This window comes from Ptychodera flava, chromosome 1, assembly GCF_041260155.1.
Source record: "Ptychodera flava strain L36383 chromosome 1, AS_Pfla_20210202, whole genome shotgun sequence".
NCBI lineage: Eukaryota > Metazoa > Hemichordata > Enteropneusta > Ptychoderidae > Ptychodera > Ptychodera flava.
Window position 1 is genome coordinate 48721918 of NC_091928.1, and position 26744 is coordinate 48748661.

The 26744-nt window shown below is 38.4% G+C and overlaps 1 protein-coding gene across 1 annotated transcript; it reads left to right on the forward strand.

Moving 5' to 3' along the window:
* The first annotated feature begins 11686 nt into the window (after window positions 1-11686).
* LOC139145335 (uncharacterized) lies at window positions 11687-17913 on the forward strand. Its single transcript, XM_070716442.1, has 2 exons — window positions 11687-17116; window positions 17151-17913. The coding sequence occupies exon 1, from the start codon at window positions 11687-11689 to the stop codon at window positions 14906-14908; it is 3222 nt and encodes a 1073-aa protein (XP_070572543.1). The 3' UTR covers window positions 14909-17116; window positions 17151-17913.
* Window positions 17914-26744: the final 8831 nt, after the last annotated feature.

The following is a 26744-nucleotide window of genomic DNA, read 5'->3' on the forward strand; positions in this document are numbered from 1 at the left end:
CCTCATTGTGCCTCTTTCTGTCGCGAAGGGACACTAAAAAGGTCTAACAAACTGTTTATTTGTAGAAAAGAAGAGGAAGGAAATGTGATATTCATATTAGTAGTGGCTTATTTCGACGATAACTTCGACTGAAAATTATACCTATGTGTTTTTTATACCCATATTGCTGTTTCCTGAACTTTAAATGGCTTCCACAAAGAAAAGACAACATTATAATCGACACAAAAGTAATTTACATATCTCTCGTAATCGTTAGATGTAACGCAATCTGACTCTGTATATTCGCTTTTGTGAATGGAGAACGAACCAATTCCTCAGATTCTGCTGTGGTTCATATGCTCATTCTTTTTAAGTACTTGCTTTGTTCCTCAGACAGACGAGCGCGAGACACTAATCTTTCAAGTTCATGTTGATAGAATACCCAAGAGCCAGTCAGTTTCCGTCGAAAATATCGCAATACATTTTCGAAATTTCACATGAGTTCATTGAGATTACATTTCCACGGACTGTATAGATATAATCTGTATAGATAGACTGTATAGATATGAATCTGACAAAAGTAAAGTAATAGAAGTAACACTGAAACAGACTCAGCAATTACAGAAATGCAGAAAACAGTATTTTGCCCGTCATAGTGTACGAATTGTGTTAAGGTAGAATGCGCCTCGGGGACAGAAATTCGGACTCACAAACTTTACAATTCTTTTCTGGTCTATCACCTGTAGCTGTTAGGGCTCCTGAGGAAATACGTGTTGACAGCTATATAGATTGTTTGGATGTTTGTGTGATACTCATATGATAAAATACAGGACTGACTGACTAGTAGAAGTAGCTGCCGTTGAAAGCCTTGCATTATGGGTATAATTTAGATTCATACATTTGCACATAATACACTTACAAAAAACTTAACCTTATATTGTGCATGAATTTTGCATAAACGTCTGAAAACATATTTCCACTATAATTCACAGTGACAAAAGACAACAGACAAAAGTCGCCAAAGTAAAAAACACGCATCATCTGAAAATCGATCAACAAGCCAAGCATGACGAGGCCACTCTTAAAAATCACACTGCAATCAGATAAACTTGCCCTCGCTTCAGTTTCACAATATATCATGCAGATGCTTCTTGACCATTCAGCCACCGAAGTGCTAATGTATTTCTTCTGTCATGTCAGAATAACCGTAAGATACATGGCACCCTACTCTGCGGTATTCTTAAAAAAGCATACCATTCTCTCCCTCTCTCTCTCTCTCTCTCTCTCTCTCTCTCTCTCTCTCTCTCTCTCTCTGTCGGTCAGTCGCTCTGTCTGTCTGTCTGTGTCTGTCTGTGTCTGTCTGTCTCTGTCTCTCTCTCTCTCTCTCTCTCTCTCTCTCTCTCTCTCTCTCCCCCTCTCTCTCTCCCCCATTTTTGCTTGATTTCTATACATGTTTATTTCTATACAATACTTTAGCTTTGATTATGTAAGAACTAATAACAACTATAATCGTGCGTTCTCCACAACAATGTCATCATCACATTCTGTATCGGTACATAACAACTTGATAAAAGAAATGTCGTAATAGTTGACATCGCCTCTCACAACACTGATGTTGTAATATAAGATTTTAATTCAGATAATTTATGTTTATGATATAGATAATAAACGCTCTGAATTCGTAGAAGCAAAAGTATTATCAAATTTTCGATTGTTATCACACCTTCAAATCAAAGTGAAAGACACTCGTTGAAAGAGGGATGAGTGATTTATGAGTAGCAAAATACAAATGTAGGAGCCACAGATATGTGGACGGGTGTAGTTGGATGCTATTATGACGACCCCGTTAACATAACACCGCATTCACTTTGTTTTTGACCTAGATAAAAACTCAGCCATGTATTATTTAGATAGTTTAGTCAATATTTTGGTTTGGTATCATTTGCAAATACTATAATCGTCATTGTTATCATTTTCAGCAGAAAACTGCCTACTTTCAAAATACTTCGTACACTGTTAAAACCAACTATGCCGAAGAAGCAGAGGATATACAGCCTTGGTGACATTGAATGTGGTGACCATTGATTTTGTAAAGGTCTTACAGGAAATCAACACCACTTACTGGCTATACAGAAGGGCTGCAGTGGATGCAGCCTTAACGTCGTACACTATAATTCATAGGGAAAGGGAAGCAAAGTTACGAAAGAAAAACTGGATCTGTCTCCAAGGAAGACTCCAATATATAGAATCAATGATAGACCAACAGGTATGACCGTCGACAGAGTTATTCAGAAAGCAGAAAAAATAGGAGGCCTCAGTAAGTTTCTACCAGAGAAGAATACAAGTGAAGAATTCGTGAAATGGTGTCTTGCAGAGATAAATGCCAAAGAACGTATACTCAAAGTAAATGACAGTCGAAGAGGAGATCACGTTATTATAAGGCAGTTCATGGGTCTTCATTATCATCATTGTTTAGCTGTTGAAGACGGCACAGAAGACAACAGATTGAATGTAATTCATTTCAATAACTGTCCGAAGCTGTTCAGAGAGGTCGTCAGGGAAATACTATAGCTGCGGCCTGAAGACAAACCTGTATTCCGGGTCAATATTCAATGTGGAAATCTGAGCAGAAATGTTGATGAGGTTGTCGGGAAGGCAGAAAAACAGCTAGGGCTGAGGAAATACTCTACCGAGTCCAATAATTGTGAAAACTTGTGAAATGGTGTCAAAGCGAAATACGATACCGGGAACGTATTTCCAAAGTTACAGACGTCTTGAATGGGGATCACCTGATCACAAAAGCACGCTGAGGATTGCACCGACATCATTCCCTTGCTGTAGAAGACGGTAGACGGGGAAATGCTGTCAGAGTCGTTCACTATACAACTGGTCGAATCGTTGAGGAAGATGTAGAACTGGATCCCGATGAACGAGACGTATTTCGTTTTATTGAACACGCGTTCACTGATGATAGTATTGAGTATGCCGATGACTTCACCAGTGAAGATAATGAAACCGATAAAGAAAACGCTGGGATTGCCGGTATTGATTCTAATGACGACGAAAACGAGAGCGATGACGATGCTGAAATAATGTTTGTTCTCACTGACACTGACAAGGTAATTGAAAAGCCAGACGTCAACTCAATGAACACAAGTACAGCAATGACTTTAATAATTGCGAACACTTTGTCAGTTGGTGCAAACATCAAACGGGGCACAGACAAAGGGTACAGGGATTGGGATATATCAAAAAGGGAGACCATGTGATCATTGATCAATTCCTTATGGAAAATCACGTGTTGGTAGTGCAAGACGGCAGTCACATGAACAACAACATTGCTGTTATTCATTTCTTTCAAGGTCATGTGATTGAAGAGCAAATGAACATCGACCCTCCTAAAGACAACGTCTTCTTATTTTACGACGATTGTCCAGAATATGATGAGGCCGACCAAACCGATGATGTCATCACTCAAGCAAGGAGGCAGGTAGGCATGGAGAACTATTGAACGGAAAAGCAGCAAACACTTCGTGTTCTGGTGCAAGATGAGGAGAAGTCACAGAGAACGTCTCTACAGCATTGCTGATTTGCAGAAAGGAGGCCATCTCGTCATTGAAAACTTCCGGGGCATGAAGAATCACCACTCCATTGTAGTGGAAAACAGAGTAGAGAGAAGGAAGGCAACGATCGTTTACAACAACGAAGACATAGTAATCGAAGAGCAGATATATGTTGACGCTGAAAAATACAAGTTGTACTGTGTACATGATGGCTATTACGATGAGGACATTTGCAGGGATGCCGATGAAAATTCGGAAAAAGCTAAGCGTAGCATCGGACAGAAGGTATATTCTTTGGAAAATAGCAGCAATGAGCATTTTGTCTACTGGTGTAAAAGAGCGAGCGACAGGGCAATTGGAAGAGGTAAAATGTGTCCAAGACATTAAATTTGGCGACCATCTTGTTGTTATGGAGACGAAACAAGCAAAATCAAGCAGACTCACCATACGTTGTCTGTTCAAGATTGCGATGAAGAAGTTGTTGTTATACATGTTTGTGACTGCAAGATCGTCAATCGTGCTACTGTTGATGCGAAATTACATCGAAATATCGTTGTTGCCGACAAAAGTAATACTTGACTTTCGAAAACAGAAGGTATACTAGCTGTCGCTGACAGAAACAACACCGCAGTTGATCGTAATGTAGTTATGCAATTTGCCCATCGTTTACTACACCCAGGTACAGTATCTCCTGAATATCAAAACTGTCAGCAGTTTGTCAGGCTTTGTCAAGGAGCCATGCTATCCAATATGCGTATCAAAAAGGTCGCAGTTATAAAGAAAGGAGATCACATTCTCATCGAACGTGAAAGAGGGTTACGTTATCACCATGTGTTAGCAGCGGAAGATGGTGCAGAGGGACAAAATCTGAGTACTATCCACTATGAGAGTAGCACATCACCAGAAAGTGTTGGCAAGGTCATCGAAGAAGCTATTCAAATAAACTGTGAAAGCCAGCGAATTTTCCGAGTCATCTATGATGGGAACGTTGATCCAGAAATTGTGATAGGCAGGGCAAGATCACGGCTTAGACAATATGAGTACTCTCCGAAGATCGAAAACAGTGAACACTTCGTAACTTGGTGTAAGACTGGTGTTTTAGAGTGTCAACAATTTGGAAATACATATGAAAATGATGCACAAGGAGGGGCAAGCCCACTGCGCCTGATGTCAGGAGATGTCAGGAGACTTGCCACAAAATCTGTGGCAAGTCTTGCAGTTGTCGCTGGCTTGAAAAATAGTGTTGCCCTCAGTCTTGCTGCTTCACGGTCAGTCTGTGCTGTTGGTGCGGTTATGTCTGAAGGTGCGTTCCTAGCACTAGATATCATTAGAATGAGAGGCAAGACGAACAAGGCCATACTGTCAGCAAAGGAAAGGGAAGAGATCAATATTCAAAAGTGGAAAATGGGAGGCAAATTTACCGGTGGTGTGTGTGGATCATTTGGTGGTGTTCTCATAGGGCAGCTACTGATTCCTGTGCCAGTGCTGGGGGTCGTTGTTGGAGGGGTAGCTGGTGGATTCTTAGGAAGGAAAGCCATGGGTGTCCAAGCTGGTAATATGGGAAAGCTTACCTATAGAGTAGACATATATAAATATCACCCAAAGAGAAGAAGAAGGAAGCCCGGCCATGGTAAACGATTACTTGCTTTGGAACACAGTTTAGTACAGAGTTCAGCTTGATATGTTAGACTGTTTCCCTATGGTAGCTCTCCTGAAGTTTTGATTCTAATGCCAAGTACTTCATCGATGTTTATGAACAACTTATCCAGTAATATAGCATGTGATAATGGTCGATGATGTACAGCATTATAGGTTTGATGGCTTTCGATTTGAAATGATGACAAGCATTGGAAAGCTCAAACATCTTAATTAGTCGCTGACAGGTTTATCAAACACTAGGGAATATGCGTCTACGTTGTACACAGCAGTGAATCGAGCATCAAAGAAATGTGCATGCATGAAGACCAATGTTAAAGTCTACAATTGAGGGAATAGAGAAATTAGACCTGTATTCTAAGGAAACCGACCATAATCACTTCAAGTCAAGAATCATTAGTCTACTTTCGTTCTGCTCTTAAAAAACACGTATTCAAGTCTTAGTCTTAGACTTAGACTACATGGATTATGTCTCTTCTCTCGAGCCCTGCGCCTAGAGCGTAGTGAGGATAGGCGCATTATAAATCTTCTTTATTATTTTATTAAGTTACATTTAACTGATGTGTAAGGACTTGTAATCCCTCTTTAATGAAAGAGTGAGAGCAGAAGATATATTGGTTTAATCCAGCTCGGCAAAATATGTAACTCATAGGCAAATATTCCCTTTGTGAAAAATTGGCAAGGATAAAATTGAAGAACGTGAGCATAGAGGAACATGAGAGAATTGGCCGGCAAAAACCATGTATGTAGGCTAATCCCCTAAACGCGGAACATTTCCGCGTTTCCGAATTAATGGCTTATGACTCCCCAGAGAGTAAATAAACGACCGATCAAGTAGAACAAAAGATCACAATGTTTGTAAATATGACACCACGCGTGTGATATATATATATATATATATATATATATATATATATATATATATATATATATATATATATATCTTTGTTTTTCCAGTAGAAAATTCAAAATCAAATGTTAAGTGTAGAGGATGTGCTAGTATAGAGCCTGGTCGATGACTTACAGAGATTTTATACATTCATGTTGGTAACATTGACAAACACATGGAGCTAATGAAAGCAGTGTTAGTAATGTACAATCAGAGTCATACGATGAGTATCAAACAATTGCTTACATAAACATGTACTATACTGTCAGTGGTAATGAGGCCAAAAAGCATCACCTCCCTTGAAAACACTCTATGTTCGTAATCTTTGTTCCGTACATTTTGAATTTTCCGAGTTATGAGATTAAGATATTTCTAATCCCTCTTTTCTTTTCGTCATACTCTGGTACAATAAAGAAACTAGATTAAAACAGCTATTTTAAAATTTGCGGAATGTGTTGAAGAAACCAGCGAGGTCATAATATTGATGGCGATTAAGATGATGATAGTGGTGTTGGTGGTGTTTGTGGTGTTGGTAATTATGATGATGATGATGATGGTGATTGTGGTAGTGATGGTGATGGTGGTGGTGGTTGTGATGGTATGGTTAAGGTGGTTATGATGGTGATGGTGGTGGTGATAGTGGTGGTGATGGTGGTGGTGGTGTATGTGCTACTGGTTTTGATAGTGGTGAAATAACTATAATGGAAATTACTGTATTGTGTTGATCTACTTGTATGACTGCAATGCGCGTGACCTTTCCAGTCACAATGAAAATGTCATCGTCATGTTAGTAATTCTACTCTGCGTCCACACTGTGTGCGCATGCGTATGTATGTATGTATGTATGTATGTATGTATGTATGTATGTATGTATGTATGTATGTATGTATGTATGTATGTATGTATGTATGTATGTATGTATGTATGTATGTATGTATGTATGTATGTATGTATGTAGGTAGGTATGTAGGTATGTATGTATGTATGTATGTATGTATGTATGTATGTATGTATGTATGTATGTGTAAATGTATAAATGTATAAATGTATGTATGCATGTAAGTGTGAATGTACGTTTGCATGCATGCAGGTAGTTACCAAGCAAGTTGATAAAAGAATAACCTATTAGTAAACAGTCCGAAACTGACGTCATTAGAGTCGGACATTCATTAGTTGTTAAGTTAATTAACTGCAATCTGTGACGTTGAGACAGTAAGTTATATTACAACTTATTAACTACAAAGTGACATAAAGCAGAACAAGCACGAAAAATTTATCAAAGTCAAAAACTTTGTCATACAATTTTCACTGGGAATACCAAAGGGCTGTGTTTCGGCATACCGCCATGATCGCTCACGACAATCACACGTATTTCTTACATTTAATTCGTATTCATTTACCCAGCGGTTCTCATTCTGCACACAGTGCAATTTACATGAGTTACTGTTAAGGTAGAACGCGCCTAGGGTACAGATATTTGGACTCTCAAATATTTTCAGTTCTCTTCTGATCCACTACTTCTTGGGTTTCATTTTTAAGCCCTGAATAAGAAAAAGGTTCACCGTCATAGTTTTTTTTTAAATCGAAACTTTCATCTTTCTCAAGAGAGTTAACACAGGGGAGGCAGCCATTTTGAATTTCAAATATCTGTAAAAAAATGTTTCTCTAGTACAAAAATTTGCGTGGTGACCCCCGATTTGTATTCTCTATTTTGAAAGTGAATAGTTTGAGGATTCCTTGAGGTCATTTGCGAACTGAAAGTTTAAGCAATTTACTTTCGAGGCGCATACTACCTTAACACAAGACGTGTCTACATGGATGATATGATCACATTGCAACCAGTGATCAAAATTTCAAACGCTTCGAAAGAAATTTCATTTTGCTGAAGATAATGCTTTTTTCATAGACTTAAAGCAACAGTCTTCAGTCGAGAATTCTTGCATTTATAGTTCCTTTTTATATTCACATGAATACTTTTCTTTGAAATTTCATCAAATTAATAAATTTTTGTTGAGATAAATCTAATTAGAAACGGGAAGTACAGATTTTTTATCATCTTTATCTTGAACCATTGAAAAAATGGAGAACTGAAACTTTATTAATAGTTAATGCCCGCTACAGCAAATGCGAGAAAAAAAGGATCGCCGGTTGTGGCTGGACTAGTGACTTTGCAATGGAAACGTTTGAAATAAATGTATTTCTTCCCGTCATATATTTTCCTCATCTGGTGAATGTGCCCTGTTGGGATACTTTATAAAGTAAAATCCCACAGTAGTAGCATAATGGCGCCTTAGACCGTGGCAGCCAGAGTGCGCGCTGACGGAATACGTTGATCGATGACTTTATGAAGGGCAAGGTAAACTTAACAGGTCATAAGAGGAGCTGACCTTAAGCATGAGTTTGGGATACACTGTAGCCGACTCACTAGACGAGTTGTTCGAAAAGGAGATCACAGCTACGGTGTCACTCCGAGACGTCGTTACTTTGGCCGCAGCATCCAGAGCTCCAAACTCTCAAAATTATCTCTGTAGCTGAAAAGAACCATCAGGTAAATGGGACATTATCTTGTTTCCCCTCAGAAAGCCAAACATTTGAAGAGCCAGACGGCTGATCTTTATTTGACATTGTACAGAACAGTTGCTCAAATAGGATTGTGCGCCATCTTGAAAAGTTATACTTCAAATCTGAATTTCTCTTGGTGGTTTTAGATGTCTCGGTCATGGTTTACACTTTTCGTCTGAGGGAAGACGTTGTCTTAAAGTAGATGTATTGTAAGTTATTCTTCATGTAGGACACGTATAGGTAAACTGTCAACTTGAAAGAGGCAATTTTCAGACACCAAAAAGGGAAGTACATAGAGTACCGTGCATGCATGAGCCACAGATTATGCACCGTTGTTAGAGTAAACGGTCCGAATATGATTAGGTGAATTCATGGTAATCTGTTCCTCATTGTGCCTCTTTCTGTCGCGCAGGGACACTAAAATGGTCAAAAACAAGAGATTGTTTCTAACAAACCGAGAAAAGAAGATGAAGGCAATGTGATATTCATATTAGTAGTGGCTTATTGCGACAATAACTTCGGCTGAAAATTGTACCAAAGTGTTTTCTATACCCATATTGCCGTGTCCTGAAATTTATCTGGCTTCCACACAGAATAGATAACATTACCATCGACACAAAAGCAATTTGCATATCTCTCAGAATCGTTAGATGTAACGCTACCTGACTCTGTATATTCGCTTTTGTGAATTGAGAATGAAACAGGTTCCAAGATTCTACTGTGGTTCATTTGCCTATTCTTTTTAAGTATGTGCTTTGTTCCTAGGACAGACGAGCGCGAGACACTCATCTTTCAGTTCATGTTGATAGAATACCCAAGAGCCGTCAGTTTCCGTCGAAAATATCGCAATACATTTTCGAAATTTCACATGAGTTCATTGAGATTACATTTTCACGGAGTGTATAAACTTGTTAATAATAGATGGTACATTAGGAATGTGACAAAAGTAAAGTAATAGAAGTAACACTGAAACAGACTCAGCAATTACAGAAATGCAGAAAACAGTATTTTGCCCGTCATAGTGTACGAATTGTGTTAAGGTAGAATGCGCCTCGGGGACAGAAATTCGGACTCACAAACTTTACAATTCTTTTCTGGTCTATCACCTGTAGCTGTTAGGGCTCCTGAGGAAATACGTGTTGACAGCTATATAGATTGTTTGGATGTTTGTGTGATACTCATATGATAAAATACAGGACTGACTGACTAGTAGAAGTAGCTGCCGTTGAAAGCCTTGCATTATGGGTATAATTTAGATTCATACATTTGCACATAATACACTTACAAAAAACTTAACCTTATATTGTGCATGAATTTTGCATAAACGTCTGAAAACATATTTCCACTATAATTCACAGTGACAAAAGACAACAGACAAAAGTCACTAAAGTAAACAACACGTATCATATGACCAGATATGAACTGAAAATGCTCACGTGTTTCATTATATATTGCAGTCGTGTGTAAATTTAAACTTTTGCCACATTTTTGCAAATTCAATGAACGTGTTATGATCAACATCATGAACAATATTCACCACAGATTAATTCTAAAGGTCATTAAGTATACAAATGTGTAATTAGCTGAAATAAAAATACTAAATATCTGTGACTGCTGTGGTTGTATCACCAGTTTGTATAGCAAGTGTAATTACCTCTGGTCAAGTCCTTCAAGCTATACATGCCAAACTGTGAAAGCTCATTAGATATGCAAATTTAAATTAGCTGACATGAAAATGCGAAATGACTTTCAATATTGTTTAAACCTAGTATCATCAATGTACATCGCATGTTTTGCAAACTTTTATCAAGTAAAACTGGTATATATCACTAATTAGGAAAGTTCATTAAATATCCAAATTATGAATTGGCCGAATTAAAAATGCTTAATGACCTTAAATAATAATAATCATAGCATATCCATATACATGCCAAGTTTAATCAATTTTGATAGAGTCAATTCAGATACATCCCTATTAAGGAAAGTTCAGTAAATATGTAAATTAGCAACTTTCTTTCATGACATACATCAATACCTTTCACCGCTGATATATCTTGGTTTGATCATTATGTGTAGCAAATCTCATCAACGTATGTGCAGTCGTTCTAAATGTATGTCCGTTTTTTTTCTAAAACCATCAATTATGCAAATCAGCAAAATGTAAACAAGCCACATCCACCAAAATCTAACTAGTTCTTGCCATTTGGAAACTAAATCTATGTATGAGATATGATTTCGATCTGACGAGCCATTTTTGAGATATCGAGCTTACAAACAGACGGACATACAGACGGACGGACAGACAGACCGACGGACAGACACACAGACAGACAGACATTGCAGGGACATAAGCTCACACGTAAGAACAAGTCAGCTAAAAATGGATCAACAAGCCAAGAATGACGAGAACACTCTTAAAAATCGCACTGCAATGAAAATCGAGATAAAATTTCCGTCGCTACTGTTTCCAAAAATATATTCCAGATGTTTCTTGACCATTCAGCCATCCAAGTGCAAATGTATTTCTTCTGTCATGTCAGAATTACCGTAAGATACATGGCACCCTACTCTTGGGTATTCTTAAAATAGGCATACCATTCTCTCTCTCTCTCTCTCTCTCTCTCTCTCTCTCTCTCTCTCTCTCTCTCTCTCTCAGATAATGTTTGTTAATGTTATAGATAATATGCGCTTTGAATTCATGGAAGCATAAGTATTATCAAATTTTCGATTGCCATCACATACCTTCAAATCGAAGTGAGAGCCACTCCTTCAAAGAGGGATGAGTGATTTATCAGTAGCAAAATAGGAGTCACAGATATGTGGATGGGTGTAGTTTGATGTTATCATGACGAGCCCGTTAACATAACACCGTATTCACTTTGTTTTTGACGTGGATAAAAACTCAGCCGTGTATTATTTAGATAATTTAGTCAATATTTTGGTTTGGTGTAATTTGCAAACACTATCATTATCATTTTTATCATTTTTCTGCAGAAAACAACCTACTTTCAAAATACTTCGTTTCATAAATAAAAATATGCCGAAGAAGCAGAGGATATACAGCCTGGGTGATATTGAACGTGGTGATCATTTGATTATTTGCAAAGGTCTTACACGAAATCAACACCACTTACTGGCTATACAGAAGGGCTGCAGTGGATGCAGCCTTAAAGTCATCCACTACAATTCACAGGGAAAGAGTACAAAAGTTACGAGAGAAAAACTGGAACTCTCTCCTAGGAAGACCCCTATATACCGAATCAATGATAGACCAACAGGAATGACCGTCGACAGAGTTATTCAGAAAGCAGAAAAACTAGTTGGCCTCAGTAAGTTTCTACCAGAAAAGAATACAAGTGAAGAATTCGTGAAATGGTGTCTTGCAGAAATAAATGCCAAAGAACGTATACTCAAAGTAAATGACATTCGAAGAGGAGATCACGTCATTATAAGGCAGTTCATGGGTCTTCATTACCATCATTGTTTAGCTGTTGAAGACGGCACAGAAGACAACAGATTGAATGTTATTCATTTCAGTAACTGTCCGAAACTGTTCGGAGAGGTTGTCAGGGAAATACTATCGCTGCAGCCTAAGGATAAACCTGTATTCCGGGTCAATATTCAATGTGGGAATCTGAGCAGAAATGTTGATGAGGTTGTCGGGAAGGCAGAAAAACAGCTAGGCCTGAGGAAATACTCTACCGAGTCCAATAATTGTGAAAACTTTGTGAAATGGTGTCAAAGCGAAACACGATATCAAGAACGTATTTCCAAAGTTACAGACATCTTAAAAGGGGATCATCTGATCACAAAAGCACGCAGAGGATTGCACCGCCATCATTCCCTTGCTGTAGAAGACGGTAGACGGGGAAATGCTGTCAGAGTCGTTCACTATACAAGTGGTCGAATCGTTGAGGAAGATGTAGAACTGGATCCCGGTGAACAAGACGTATTTCGTTTTATTGAACACAAGGTCATTGATGATGGTCTTGAGTATGCCGATGAATTTACCAGTGAAGATAATGATACCGATGGAGAAAACGCTGGGAATGCCGGTATTGATTCTAATGATGATGGAAACGAGAGCGATGACGACGCTGAAATAATGTTTGTTCTCACTGACACTGACAAGGTAATTGAAAAGGCCAGACGTCAACTCAATGAGCACAAGTACAACAATGACTTTAATAATTGCGAACACTTTGTCAATTGGTGCAAACATCAAACTGGGCATAGAGAAAGGGTACAGGGATTGGGATATGTCAAAAAGGGAGACCATGTGATCATTGATAAATTCCTTATGGAACATCACGTGTTGGCAGTGCAAGACGGCAGTCACATGAACAACAACATTGCTGTAATTCATTACTCTCATGGTCAAGTGATTGAAGAGCAAATGAACATCGACCCTTCTGAAGACAACGTCTACTTATTTTACGACGATTGTCCAGAAGAGGAAGAGGCCGACCAAACCGATGATGTCATCACCCAAGCAAGAAGGCAGGTAGGCATGAAGAACTATTGCCCAAATGAACGGAAAAGCAGCAAACACTTTGTGTTCTGGTGCAAGATGAGGAGAAGTCACAGAGAACGTCTCTACAGCATTGCTGATTTGAAGAAAGGAGACCATCTCGTCATTGAAAACTTCCGAGGCATGAAGAATCACCACTCCCTTGTAGTGGAAAACAGCGTAGAGAGAAGGAAGGCAACGATCGTTTACCACAACGAAGACAGAGTAATCGAAGAGGAGATCTATGTTGACGCCGAAAAATACAATTTGTACTGTGTACATGATGACTATTACAATGAGGATATTTGCAGGGATGCCGATGAAAATTCCGAAAAAGCTAAGCGTAGCATCGGACAGAAGGTATATTCTTTGGAGAATAGCAGCAATGAACATTTTGTCTACTGGTGTAAAAGAGTGACAGAGCAACTGAAAGAGGTAAAATGTATCCAAGACATTAAATTTGGCGACCATCTTGTAATAAGGGAGACCAAATTCGCGAAGACAATGCAGAATCACCATGTGTTGTCTGTTCAAGATTGCAATGAAGACGTTGCTGTTATACATGTGTGTGATTGCAGTATCGTCAATCATGCTACAGTTGACGGAAAATTACACAAAAATGCTGTCGTTGCCGAGAAAGTACTACTGGACTTTCGAAAACAGACGGTATATTCTGTTTTACACGCTGACAACAGCAACACTGCAGTAGATCGAAACACAGTTATGAAATTTGCCCATAGGTTACTATACCCTGGTTCAGTATCTCCTCAATATCAAAACTGTCAGCAGTTTGTCAGGCTTTGCCAAGGAGCCATGCTATCCAATATGCGTATCAAAAAGGTCGCAGATATAAAAAAAGGAGATCACCTTCTCATCGAACGTGAAAGAGGGTTACGTTATCACCATGTGTTAGCAGCGGAAGATGGGGCAGAGGGACAAAATCTGAGTACTATCCACTATGAGAGTAGCACATCACGAGAAAGTTTACGTAAGGTCACTGAAGAGGCTATTCAAATAAACTGTGAAAGCCAGAGAATCTTCCGAGTCATCTATGATGGGAACGTTGATCCAGAAATTGTGATAGGCAGGGCAAGATCACAGCTTGGGCAATATGAGTACTCTCCGAAGATCGACACCAGTGAACACTTCGTAACTTGGTGTAAAACTGGTGTTTTAGAGTCTGAAAAATTTGGAAATACTTATGAAAATGATGCACAAAAAGGAGCATGCCCACTGCGCCTGATGTCGGGAGATGGCAGGAGACTTGCCACAAAATCTGTGGCAAATCTCGTAGTTGTCGCTGGCTTGAAACACACTACTGCCCTCAGTCTTGCTGCTTCATTGTCAGTCTCTGCTGTTGGTGCGGTGGTGTCTGAAGGTGCGTTTCTGGCCTTAGATATCATTAGAATGAAAGGCAAGACGAACAAGGCCATACTATCGACAAAGGAATTGGAAGAAATCAATATTCAAAAATGGAAAATGGCAGGTAAATTTATCGGCGGTGTGTGTGGATCATTTGGTGGTGCTCTCATAGGGCAGCTACTGATTCCTGTGCCGGTGCTGGGGGTCGTTGTTGGGAGGGTAGCTGGTGGATTCCTAGGAAGGAAAGCCATGGGTGTCCAAGCTGCTAATATGGGAAAGCTTACCTATAGAGTAGACATATACAAATATCACCCAAAGAGAAGAAGAAGGAAGCCCGGCCATGGTAAACGATTACTTGCTTTGGAACACAGTTCAGTACAGAGTTAAGCTTGATATGTTAGACTGTTTCCCTATGGTAGCTCTCCTGAAGCTATGACTCCAATGCCAAGTACTGCATCGATGTTTATGAACAACTTATCCAGTAATATAGCATGTGATAATGGTCGATGATGTACAGCATTATAGGTTTGATGGCTTTCGATTTGAAATTATGACAAGCATTGGAAAGCTCAAAATCTTAATGCGCTTATATGTCTCTTATGTGTCGCTGACAGGTTTATAAAACAATGTAGGAATATGCGTCTACGTTGTAAACAACAGGGAATCGGTCATCAAAGCAATGTACATGCATGAAGACCGATGTTAAAGCCTACAACTGAGGGAATAGAGAAATTAGACCTTTATTCTACGGAAACCGACCATAATCACTTCAAGTCAAGAATCATTAGTCTACTTTCGTTTCGCTCTTAAAACACACTTATTCAAGTCTTAGTCTTAGTCTTAGACTACACGGATTATGTCTCTTCTCTCAAGCCCTGCGCCTAGAGCTCAGTGAGAATAGGCGCATTATAAATCTTCTTTATTATTTTTATTAAGTTACATTTAAGTGATGAGTAAATACTTATAATCTCTTTTAATGCAAGGATGATAGCAGCAGATATCGTTGTTTAATCAAGCTCAGCAAAATATGTATCTCATAGGCAAATATTCTCGTTGTGAAAAAAGGGCAAGGATAAAAATGAATCACATGAGCATAGAGAAATGTCACGCAAAAAAGAATCAAGTAGAAATTCAAAGTCAAGTGTTACATGAAGAGGATGTGCTAGTAAAGCGCCTGGTCGATGACTTAGAGAGATATGATATAATCATGTAGGTAAAATTGACAAATACATGGTGCCTCCTTCGATCAACCTTACTTGGCCGTTGCAGAAAACGAGAAGTCAAAACGTCCGACCAACGTACATCCTAAATAGCAAGTTGTTATCCTCTTCCCCAAAGTATCTAGAAACATCTACTAATTAGCTGGTAAGCTCAGTAAAATGCACTACATTTGAATTCGTCCTGACCAAAATTTACTTGTCAACAATAAAAATGTAGTCCTTTTGGTGAGTTTAAAAACTCGGCACTGTGTATCTCAACTTACTTTGAGGGGTACAACAAAATATTGTAGTTGGCATCAAAAGTAGAGAAAAGCCATCAAACGTGTCAGTTACTGGCCTTCTATGTTAATTAAAGCAGTGTAGTAATTTACGACTAGAGTCATACGATGAGTATGAAACAATTGCTTACATAAACATGTACTATACTGTCAGTGGTAAAGAGGCGAAGAAAGCATCACTTCCCTTCATAACACTTTATGTTCTTAATCTTTGTTCCGTACATTTAAATTTTTCGTGGAAATTATGAGATTCAGATATTTTAATCTATCTTTTTTTCTTTTCATCATACTTTGGTGCAATAAACAAACCAAATAAAAATTACTATTTGAAACTTTGCTGAATGTGTTGAAGAAACCAGAGAGGTCATAATAATGATGGCGATTAAGATGATTATAGTGGTGTTGGTGGTTTTTGTGGTGTTGGTGGATGATGATGATGATAATGATCATGATGATCATGATGGTACTGGTGCTGGTGGTGATGGTGGTGGTGATGGTGGTGGTGATAGTGATAGTGGTGGTGATGTGCTATCTGTTAAGTTTCACATTTCTTTGACGGCACCATGGCCAAAATCGCCAACCAGCTATGTATACATTTAAAAGTCGTGTAGGCATTTTACTATCTTAGTAACTGTAAGTGTTTCAGAGGTATTCCTGCAGAAAAAAAGTGTTTTGTATTTGTTGCTCTTTATTCGGGTTTAAGGGTATAATTCGTACTTGCAACATCACACTTTTTCAGATTATCAGTTTTTTTCAGATTTTAAGAGTTATAATGTTTTAATTCAACTTATTTTGGTGATGGTTAGTTAACTATTTTACATATTCTGATATTTAATATTGACCTAATTTTATTTTACATTTAGTATGAGATTTTAAGTATTTTATGATTTTATTCTAAGAAATAATGTTTAAATTGCAAAAAATACAGTGAAGCATCAATTGCAAAATCGGGAAAATTTCTCTAAATAAGAGAGTTTTAAGATTTTAATTTACAGGTAAAAGTTTTATACCCGCATATGTATATTTTGTTAATTCCCTGACGAACATTAAACTAAATGGGCGTTAATACAAACAATTGCGGAAAAAAAACGTGAAAGGTCTTCCTTTTGTTAACTCAAGTATCAATACCAGTGTTTCTTTTGTTTACTCAAGTATCATTGTTAATGTGTCGATTGAAATACAATTTAGCTACCCGTCGGTCAATGAAAGAGACTTGAAAACAACCAACGGCGTTGCTTTTCATTGTATGAGGACAAAAGATGTTTACTGACAGTCACATTGATAATGTTACCCAAATGGAAACTTAAGTTGAAACGCGAAGTTGTGACAAATTATATGCTTATGTCAATTTAGTCAACACCTGACTTTGATATGAAACAATAGTTCACATATATATAATTAAATTCTGGCTTCACAAAGCCTTACTCATATATCCTTAGAAACTACAGTCGGCATTGTATCACAAGAATGCCATAAATACTCAAAAGCGTCGGTTGCTATGCCGCGTCAGCAAAAATACGTATGTATATCTTTAAAACATTCTCCCAATCAAGTATTTGGGATACTATTTCTTATCCAATCATTGTATTTTTCATACTTTCAGCCAATGTACATAAACTGTCTGTGATGTATTTTGCATGTTTAAATGCACCTTTAAACTTGTCCATTTAATATGAAGTGTTCATGTATATAGGTAGATTGTCAGACTTTCGGAGATGTTCGAAGAGTTTCGTTGACTTTCAAAGTCTTTGTTGATTTTCGGAGGCTTTTGGACTTTAGACTCTAGAAACAAGACTTGTGGGGGAGGCTTAGACTTTTGTCAGTCTGGGCTTCCCTGGACTCGGTAGACTTTTTGTTGGTCTCATGGTTTATCAATAAACTTCAACTTACTGTGTCCCTGTGTGTCATTCATACATATATATATATATATATATATATATATATATATATATATATATATATATATATATATATATATATATATATATACATATATATTAAGCTGATGATGATGCGTTATAACACACAGGGGAACGCATAATCGACCAAACGAGTTCATTATCTCACGTGTCATTCGGCCTAAACAATATTATCGAATGTTATTCTAATTGGCCTTGCCAGATGACAACCTTACACTCTCTGTGTTTCAGCAATACTTTCAGTTGTACTTCAAATAACACTGAAACCAGTACCGTGATCAATGACCCGAAACGTTATTTGGTCTTGGTTTTGAGTGGAAGGAAGTCACATTAACGCAACTGGGTGCGATACCAACACAGAAGCTTTGTAATGTGAGTGATTTTCAAGTCCCTTGAAATGACAGAGTCTCAATTCAAGCAAAGTCTGAGCGAAAGAATATTGCTGCAAACAAGGCATGCCAACCGTTGGGTTGTATCACTGTACAATGAATGGGCCATGTATAGGACAGTAATCGCAATGTCACTGATCATAATTGGCCTATACCTACACTTGAATCCGTTCATTGCAGTCCATGATTATTTGTTTTAGGTTCACATACGAAATAAAACGACAGGATGGTAAACTATATCCCTGAACACACTGACAAATTTGGGCTTCTTGATTACAACGCCATTTGGTCTATATATGTGACCGCAGGCACATCCATTTTAAAGACTGACGGAACCTTAAGCTTCCGGTCGCTTGCAAGAACGTCCAGACCCTGGGATTCGCGTCGTGTCTTTGAAGGACGCGTGCGTTTCCAACTGTTTGACAGGGAAGAACGCATATCGCAGGGTCTCTGCCAGACTATAATCTCTTGTACGGAGTCTCAAAAGACCAGCTTACTCGATTGCAGTCAGTTCAAAATGCTGTTGCACGTCTCGTCACTCAATCTCGCAAATTTGACCATAGTCTTCAGTTGCTGCTTGGCATCGGCTTTGGAATGGCATTTGATTTTCGAATGGTACACATTTATTTGACAATGATGGCTACATTAACAAGTATCCGCTTTTGACAAAGATTCAAACGAGTCAGCTAGTTGGCGAGAATCGGGTGTATCCCATAATAATATTCAATTGTGAATTTAATCGGTGTCACATTAACGTCGAGCACGTAATATCATATATTTCAAGACCTTTCAAGCCACAGGAGAACGTACTGCCAGCCCAGTTGGTTCATGCCTGTAGTTGCCGATGCATGCCGGAAAATGCCAAGAGAGTTTGACCGGTTAAGAAGGGCTTGACTACGCAGTTTCTGCGTAGTGAAGCTTCATTACGTATCCATGATGACCCCTGGCCAGCTGTCAATAACTTTGGGGGCTTTTGTCTTTTGGCCTGCTTTGCATATGCGTCGTTGGACACGACCTGCCAATCACCCAGGTAGTCAATTAAACTATTAATTGACTGTTTACCGACCAAATTAACACTATCCAGCAGTATCAGTCATATTTTAATCGTGTGGCCCGGGTGGGCACAACGTAGGAACGCGTGTATTTCTATGTGTACGTTTCACTTGTGGTGTTGTTTGTACCATCGTGTGTTTGAAGTCCTTGTTTCACCATCGTCCCTCCACCCACGGTGTTTCACCTACAGCATTACCTTCAAGGTGACAGGCTTACTATTAATGTTCAGTATCATTGCACCGAGTTCTGCCCACGGTGAAAACACCTGTTTTGCCTACAAATTACTGCCCGTCGCTGCCCGTCCTGAATGTAGCCTATCTATAGCTACAGTAGTCACATAAATCATTTCTCAGTTTTGATATATACTCCTAAATTGTAAGTTTGATCAAAATCGAGACCACATTCAAGGGCTATGCAGAGTGTCCATGTCCGCACACACAGTGACAAGAAGGCGGCAAACACACTACTCACCAAGCACATCGAATCGGCGAAAAGAAGCATAAAAAAGCTAGGCTCATGGCCAAAACAAACGCGCCAAGCGCTAACAAAAACCCATACCAAGCGGACCAAATACTCCAAAAAGGGAACTACCAAAAAATACGATAAAATGACATAGAACACACAAACACTTAAAAGAAATAACAAAAATCGTACACATAACAAACAACTGAAACACAACATTAAATACAAAATAAACAATCACAGTAACGTAACAGAAAACATGGCCGTGGAATAAATCAGCTATTTCCAAAGAAAAGCCGACAACAACATGAAATTCAACAACAACCTATCATCGCTCAAACTATGAAACTCCGAAAAATAGTACTAGGCAAAAGCCTTAAAATTCATTCGGACACCAACAAAACCAAACAGAATAAAACCACCTCAGGATTTCAACAAATAAAGTCGTATAATGTGACTACGCTACATCGTGAGACACAAACAATCGCAACAACACCAATTCAAAGAAAAGTCAATTGGACTCCACGAACAACAAAAAAACAAAATCTTGAAAGCTATCTGAAGCTTCTAAACTCGCACTTCTAGAGATACCCTTTCAAACAAGGAAACAAAACATGTCGCGTGCCAAAAGAATCGCGATAAACCAGCTTGCAAACATTGGACAAATTTTGGGAAAATAACCCTTCGACAAGGGTCGGTTTTTCGTTATTGTCAACACAAACGATTACGTACTCGAATGCGAAAGGCAATTACGTAACACTCAGTATTATACACAACAAGTCAGAACAAACAGTAAACAAAGTAAACGAACTATTAATTAAAATGTACGAGAACAAGCACATCAACCAGGATACTTGTAAGTATCTTGATCCAATAAACATAAAATCCGTACCCCGCAGTGGTACTTATTGCCTAAAAATTCACAAACCTCCGCAAAAATCTAAAAGACACACCAGTCAAAACAAAATTTACCGAAGTAAAGAAATATAGAACAAACAAGCCGAACCACCAAACGGACTCACAACGTGACCAAAATTAATATACTTGCCTCGCTAATCGGAAAGCAAGACCACTAAAATGCATTAAAATAAATTTTCACAAACACAAACTAAGGAAAGAATCTACACTGCGACTGATGAGAAACCACACTCGGGTTTCGAAACGCAAGCGTCAAAGGGCGACTCTATCAACTTTTGTAACAACATAGGTCCGGCTGCGTCTCGCCATAAGCTTTCCCCACACAAACAAAACATTACCGTACACACTAATCCAAACTTCTCTACAAATATCCAAAGCGAAACAAACATTTCATTAACACAAACAATCGGATAAGAATGTAGGAACACATTTTCGAAACGAATCAAACACAAACTCGACACAAAAACATTTAGGATAGTTAGGTGGGGAGCCTGTTTCACATTTTTTACATCTCGCTATACTGTCTATGATTCTAAAAATAAAGTCATCTGCCACTTTTTCTGAATACGCGGTTTGGCAAAACCCATCTCTTCAATCGAAAGTCGGGCGATTTCATGGTTCTTTGGGGCACTTAAGTGTACGTCGAGCTTAAGGAATGTAGTTACATTCGCGATGTTTTATTCGAAAATTATTTATTCCTTCAAGGGCAAATGCACATAATTTATGCTGTTGGAAATACTGGCCGCTCATAAACAAGACAATAAACTCAATATATGTGCATTTTACTTATATTGTCAAAATACCACCGACACCCACAAAAAACCAAATGGTTCAGTCCAGGCATTTGCAACTCTGCCATCCGACTGGTCACGTGGGTGGACGGACGGTGGACTGTTCAACAGGAAATCAACCATAGGTGTCTTTTGGCACGCGTATACGCCAGTCACCTAGGCGACGGTAATCTGCACCACTTATCACCATCGGGAAGGTACTCCACCCCATATACCACTGGTGATCCCACCCTCAAGGCACTGCTTCATTCGACCAAGCATTGTTATTGTAATTTCCTGCATAAAATTAACAGCGAGGTCAACCGGTCAAACTCTCTTGGCATTTTCTCTCATGGTGTGTGCCTTTCTCGCTCAGAGCCACATCAAATTAGTACGAAGTCTGCACTTGGAAAAATCTCGAAATATTTTGTTCAATCATGTCAATCAACCAGTTTCGTTTGCCTGGTTACTTAATATAAGTGAATTAAAACCATCGTTAATATTATCATACATTGTGCGTGTACTCAGTATTTTATCTCCATAAAAACGAGTGGTTTGCCTCCTCACCTATAGCAGTGGTGCTACTCGGGATGTCAACCCTATCATCTCGAATCTCATCGCTAATCCAAGGTTCCAGATATACATGTATGACCCCAACATGATAATTTTAGCCGGCCCCCCCCCCCCCACGTCAACCACAACAATGAATGGTCTCTTTGAGCAACTATTTCTGTTCATTGTCTTGTAGGTGACGCAAAGCAGTATCCGAATATTATAACGCAACGGAAAACGAAGAAAAAACTGACGCTTACTAATTAATTAGGCAACTTTCCAACCGGGTTGTAGAAGTTGCGACGAGACACGCAAATGTAACAAAAGCTGACCAATACCACGCTTGGAAACACGACGAGTCTGTTCGTATTCCACGTTCCATTAATGAAAGGTCGCTTTTACAACTTAAGGTAGTATGCACCTCGAAAGTGAAAGACTTACACTTTTGCTCTAATTTTCCTCAAGGAATCTTTCAATCATTCTCTTTCAAAATCAAGAATAAAAATAGGGGGTCACCGTGCAAATTTTGGTACTAGACAAACAAATTACTCAAGGTTTACCGATATTAATATTCAAAATGGCCGCCATCCCTGTGTTTACTCTATGGACAAAAATAAAATTTTCGAATTTCGAAAAACTAAGCCGGTGAAAAGTTTTCTTTCACCAAGAGCTTTAAAATAAACCCCCATATGTTGTATATCAAAAGAGAATTGTAAAAGTTTGAGAATCCGAATGTCTTGTCCCCTAGGCGCGTTCTACCTTAAAGAACAAAGTGGAATTAAAGAAGAACAAGCATGAATAATTTATCAAAGTCAACAACTTTGTCATACAATTTTAACTGGGCACATCAAAGGGCTGTGTTTTTGTATATCGCCATGATCGCTCACGACAACAATATTACGTAATTAGTATTCATTTTCCCAGAGGTTCTCATTCTGCACAAAGGGCAATGTACACGAATTACTGTAAAAAGGTAGAATGCGCCTCGCAGACAGATATTTGGACTCACAAACAATTTTCTTCTGATCCTCTTCTTCTTGAGGTTTATTTTGAAGCCCTTTGAATAGAAAAAGTTCAACCACTTAGTTTTTTGGAAAATAGAAAATTTTATTTTTCTCCATGGCATAAACACAAGAATAGGGGTCATTTTAAATTTTCAATATCGGTAAATCTTCTGTTATTTGCTTTTCTAGTACCAAAGTTTGCACGGTGATCCCCAATTTTTATTCCCTATTTTGAAAGCGAATAGTTGGAGAATTCCTTGAGGAAATTTGAGAACTTAAAGTTAAAGCATTTTACTTTAGTGGCTCATACTACCTTAACACAAGACATGTCTATTTATGGATGATATTGCAACCAGAGATCAAAATTTCGAACGCTTTGAAAGAAATTTCATTTTGCTGAAGATGATGCTTCTCTAATAGACTTAAAGGAAATCTTCACTTAAGAATTCTTACATTAATAGTTCCTTTTATATTAACATGAATACTTTTCTTTGAAAATATTTTCAAATTAATGCATTTCAATTGGGGTAAATCTAATTAAAAACACAGAAGTACAGGCTAATTATCATCTTTATCTTAAAGCCCTTACTCAGTTATCAGATTTGTCTAATATAAATATTATTTTCTTGATAAAGTATTCAATGGAAAATAAAAGAATGACAAACTGTTAATGGGCTGTGACACATTCGCTAATGCGAGAACCCTGGATGAGAAGAGCGCCTTTAAACCATACGAGATAAAAATGAGGAACAATGGAAAACTGATACCAATTTAATAGTCAATGCCAACTACAGCAAATGCGAGAACAAAGGATCGCCGGTTGTGGCTTGACTAGTGACTTTGCAATGAAAATGTTTGAAATAAATGTATTTCTCTCTGTCATATATTTTTCTCATCTGGTGAATGTGTCCCATTGGGGTAGTTTATAAAGTCAAATCTCACAGCAGTGCCTTAATGGCGCCTTAGACCGTGACAGCCAGGCTGCTTGCTGACAGAATACGTTGACTTTATGAAGAGCAAGGTAAACTAAACAGGTGACAATAGGGGCTGACCTTTCACATGAGCTCAATGCATTGTACACCGACTCACAAGACGAGGTGTTTGAAGAGAAGAGCACAGCTACTGTGTCACTCCGAGACGTCGTTACTTTGGCCGTAGTATCCAGCGCTCCAAACTCTCAAAATTATCTTGGTAGCTGATAAGAACCATCAGGTAAATATAACATTATCTTTTTTGCCTTCTCATGGCCAAACATTTGAAGAGCCAGACGGCTGATCTTTACTTGACGTTGTACAAAGCAGTTGCTCAAATAGGATTGTGCACCATCTTGAAAAGTTTACTTCAAATCTGAATTTCTTTTTGTGGTTTTAGATGTCTCGGTCATGGTTTACACTTTTCGTCTGTGGGAAGACATTTACTTAAAGTAGATGTATTGTAAGTTTATTGTTCATGTACAGTACGTATCAAAAAAGGAAACGTATGTACGGTACGGATACTAGTACGGTACTAGTGCGGTACGGTGTGGTGCCGGTACGGTGTATTTTTGTGTTAGGGCATATTTTGAGCGTTGCTAGTGCTCGTTGTTTTTACAGTAAATCCTGTACTAATCTGTAAACGATTAGTCTTTCAAACATCGGAAAGCCAGGCACCAATATCGACCCGAAATCTATTACAAAGTCCATGAAAAATTGACGCAAAACCAAAAGTTCGGATTATCGATTTAAATGCCTAAAACAAACTAATCGTTGACAGATTAGCACAACATTTACTGCTAACACAACGAGCACTAGCAACGCTCAAAATATGCCCTAAAACAAAAAAATCCTTATAAGCGTCCAGAAAAACTTATCGAGTAAAGAAAATCAAAAACTGACAAAGCTTCTACATAACTAACAAAAGTTGGCGGCTGGAATCAAATAAACCAATACTCTCCTGAAAACATACTGATTTAAAAGGCCGTTTACAGCAAATTTTGTTAACGGAACCATGAAACCTTGGAAGGGCTAAAACAGAAACATCATGATGTATTTATCGATACAGCCTTTCACAGTATGATTTTCAAACACCGGAAAGCGCGCATAAATATGGATCCGAAATCCATTGCAAAGTCCATGAAAAATTGACAAAACCAAACGTTCGGATCGCCAAAAACAAGGTAATCGTTAACAGATTAATACAGCATTTACTGTTATCACAACGAGCACTAGCAACGCTCAAAATATGCCCAAACACTGAAATCCATATAGCGTCCAAAAACTGGGTCATGTTAATTGTAATATGACACCAGACAACGGATCGCTCACTATAGAGTCAGTCAATAATGGCTAACTCTCTCAATAACGAATCTGGCTTCTCCTCCTTGAGGACGAAGATGACTTTATCACACAACCAAGCAGACCAAGTATTGTGGGTTACACAAAACGTTTCACTCAAGTCGCCCCCTTGATACATTTAAGTCACCTATAGCGGTAAGCCATAATTTCTTGGAAAATGACGTTGCATATCTATCACTTTTTTAAGCAAATTAAGAAAATTAAGATGTATTTCTTCATCGCAATAAGGGAGAGTTTATAAAATCGATTTCTGGGTTCAATGGTCAGTCGGCTGGAAGAAAAAAAAAGAGAAAGAAAAATCCATTGCATAGCCCGTAATTTTGCGATCTAATAAAATTACCTTGTATAAAATGGTACAGTAGCTTGGCCGTTCAGAATAGCATGACATTATAAATATTGCTTGGACGGATTTCGGCAATTGTGTCTGAAACTGTCACAAGAAGCATTTCCTAGTGTCTGTATTGAGGCCAAAGTTCACCTGCACTGTTCTTAACTAGTGTTATTGCTGCCATTTAAAAGAAAATATACTACATATGACATTCTTGATATCATGCGGTGAGTACCAAACTAATCTTGACACGAGGGGAATATTATATCTCTGCAGTCTGGATGTTTGTATAATTTTAATAACAAGGGACAATTTCAGCTGCTACTGGGCATCGGCTTTGGGATGGCATTGGATATTTCGGATGGTGAACATTTATTTGCCAATGATGGCTACATTAACAAGTATCCGCTTATGATAAAGATTCAAGCGAGTCAGCGAGTTGGCGAGAATCGGGTGTATCGCATAATATTCAGTGTGAATTTAATCGGTGTCACATTAACGTCGAGCACGTAATATCATATATTTCAAGACCTTTGAAGCCACAGGAGAACTGCACCGCCAACCCCGTTGATTCATGCCTGTAGTTGCCGATGTGTGTGCCTTTCTCGCTCAGAGCCACATCAAATTAGTACGAAGTCTGCACTTGGAAAAATCTCGAAATATTTTGTTCAATCATGTCAATCAACCAGTTTCGTTTGCCTGGTTACTTAATATAAGTGAATTAAAACCATCGTTAATATTATCATACATTGTGCGTGTACTCAGTATTTTATCTCCATAAAAACGAGTGGTTTACCTCCTCACCTATAGCAGTGGTGCTGCTCGGGATGTCAACCCTATCATCTCGAATATCATCGCTATTCCAAGGTTCCAGACCAAGGTTTCAGATATACATGTATGACCCCTACATGATAATTTTAGCCCCCCCCCCCCACGTCAACAACAACAATGAATGGTCTCTTTGAGCAACTATTTCTGTTCGTTGACTTGTCCGTGA

Excerpts from the sequence above, each read along its gene's own strand:
- LOC139145335 (XM_070716442.1), top strand. The coding sequence starts at position 11,687 with ATGCCGAAGAAGCAGAGGATATACAGCCTGGGTGATATTGAACGTGGT.